We start from the raw sequence: 2,500 nt of genomic DNA, 5'->3' as shown, positions 1-2,500 counted from the left end.
GTGATCTGGACGGAGGCTACGTGAGCTCTTGCTATATATATATACATAAAGGGGACAGGCAGGTAATGTTTTTTTAATGAACGTTACTCTTGAATTCGTGTAAAATAAGGAGGAAATGCAGTTTGACAGGTTATTGATGGCATAGAATAGAAACGAGAGGGAGCGATTTGATATATAGATCGGGGTCTTGGCCTCTATTTTGCAAGCCGGATTTAGTGATAACGAACACGATTTTTTAACGACAAGATAACTCGTTCTTTGTTTATTTATGTTCGGGGCTTAATTCAGGGTTACTGAACGGCGAAGAAGAAGGGGAGGAGGAGAGAATAAACAGAAGGAAGAGAAAGAGAAGTCATTAAGGTGGGTCATTATCGAGTTTTTTTTCTCTCTCTCTTTGTTTTCTTTCTCATTTTTTTATTTGTTTTTGTTCCCTTTTTTATTTACTCTTCTACTTTTATTCTACCCTTTATTTGTCTCTGGTTCTTTATTTCCTCACTCATGCTACCTTTCTCTCTCTTACTCTCGCTCTCACTCTCGCTCTCTCTCTCTCTCGCTTTCTCTCTATATATATCTGTCTATCTATCTATCTATCTATCTATCTCTCCCTCTATCTCTCGCTCTCGCTCTCGCTCTCTCTCTCTCGCTTTCTCTTTATATATATATATCTGTCTATCTATCTATATATCTATCTATCTCTCCCTCTATCTCTCACTCTCGCTCTCGCTCTCTCTCGCTCTCTATCTTTCTCTTCTCTCTCTTTCTTTTTATCTCTCTCTCTCTGAAGATAGATAGATATAGATAGATACAGACAAACACGCGTCCAGTCTCTACAGTATCTTCCCTTTGCCCTTCCTGAGACCCCTGGAAAGCGACCTCCCCCATCCCCCCCCCCCCCCACACACACCTCGAAAGGAACGTGAAAAATAGACAGAAATTCAGCTGAAAAATAAACAAAGACCACAAACAGGGAGAGATTCGTTGCTCCCTTCCTCCTTCCCCTCCCCTCCCCCCCCCACCTTTCCCCTCCTCCTTATGCCCAACCTAGGCATACCCTGCGCCCCTTCCTCTCCCCCCCCCCCATCCATCCTCTCCTCTCCACCCCCTCCCCTCCTTGTATTCCCCTCCCCCTCCCCTCTCTCCCTCACCCCCCTCCCTCTCATGCCCAACCCACATATACCCTGCCCCCCACCCTTCCTCCCCCCCCTACCCCCACTCGTCGAGTCAGTGACACTGGCTGACCTACATTTACTACCTACCTACCTACATTTCCACACACGAATGCAAACAAACGTATGTGCGGACGTTTTCTGTGTCAGTTATTAGGTATGTGCGTTTTTGTTTGTTTGTTTTTTTGTCTTAATAGGAGGCTATGACGTGTTGTACAGATAATTTTTAATGAGGTGTGAACTGTTATATATATATTTTTTTTAGCTTTTTTTTATTCTTTCTTTCTTTCTCATGTTGACCTTGCCGGTGCAGATTCTTGTTCATCAGGACTAAACTTACATCTAAAACCTGTTTACAACTAAACTAAATCTTTTAAAAAAAAATAATAAAAAAAAATAAACATGCCCAAATGACGCAGATAAAAATTATCTTTTTTGTGGACGTATTTTATCTTTCCGAGACGCGCGCAATTTCGTCCCGAACGCCATGGAATGTCCAGCGTAACAATAAAGGAGAATAAGTATAATAATCGAGTACTCACAGACACACGACGAGGAAGTACACGTGCGGAGATCCGATCCGCATGGCGACGCAGCTCCTTGACGAAAAGGTCTTCAATCTCCTCCGCGATGCCTCCTTCTTCAGGCTAAAAGAAAATCAATCCAGCTTGGAAGACTCTCTGCCTCCTTCTCTCCTCCCTTCTTTCTCTCGGAGTGCGAAAGGGAGAAGGACTGGCTGCCTTCTAAGTCTGGCTCGTGGCTTAAGTGTCCTGCGAAGGCCAAGGAGAGCGTCTGACCTCGAAGGAGTTTCGACGTCGACTGGGCAGCGCCGGTTCTGCCCTCGATGGGGACTCTTGGCTCCGGAACCGCCCCCTTCCCCTCCCCTCCGGTCCCCTCCCCCGCCTCGCCCCCTCCCCCTTCCTTCTCCCCTCCTCTCTCTCTCTCTCTCTATCTATCTATCTATCTATCTATCTATCTATCAATCTATCTATCTATCTCTCGTTCTCTCTCTTCCAAGTTCTCTCTCTCTCTCTCTCTTTGTCTCTCTCTCTCTCTCTCTCTCTCTCTATCTCTCTCTCGCTCTCTCTCTCTCTAAGCTCTCTCTCTCTTCTCTCTCTCTCTCTCTCTCTCTCCTCTCTCTCTCTCTCTCTCTCTCCCTCTCATCTCTCTCCTCTCTCTCTCTCTCCCTCTCTCTCTCTCTCTACTCTCTCTGTACTTGTATAAGTCTTTCCTTCTTTTCCCCTTTCCTCTTCAATCTCCACTTTTCTTCTCCTCCTTCCTTCGTCCTTCCTTTATCTCTCTCTCTCTCTTGCCTTTCCTTTTTTGGTCTCTTA

General features: G+C 45.4%; 1 protein-coding gene across 2 annotated transcripts in view; it reads right to left on the bottom strand.

The window, feature by feature from the left end:
* LOC125038267 (serine protease 44-like) overlaps positions 1-1,981 on the bottom strand; it is a 32,317-nt gene extending 30,336 nt beyond the window's left edge. For both annotated transcript variants that reach the window (XM_047631709.1, XM_047631710.1), the window contains exon 1: positions 1,709-1,981. In XM_047631709.1, the coding sequence (XP_047487665.1) occupies positions 1,709-1,752 (44 nt within the window). In that variant the 5' untranslated portion in view covers positions 1,753-1,981. The remainder of the gene's footprint in view (positions 1-1,708) is intronic.
* Between the last annotated feature and the right edge of the window lie 519 nt (positions 1,982-2,500).

This window comes from Penaeus chinensis, chromosome 24, assembly GCF_019202785.1.
Source record: "Penaeus chinensis breed Huanghai No. 1 chromosome 24, ASM1920278v2, whole genome shotgun sequence".
In the NCBI taxonomy this organism is placed as follows: domain Eukaryota; kingdom Metazoa; phylum Arthropoda; class Malacostraca; order Decapoda; family Penaeidae; genus Penaeus; species Penaeus chinensis.
Note: the sequence above shows the minus strand (reverse complement) of the source record. Positions and strands in the feature narration are given on the sequence as shown.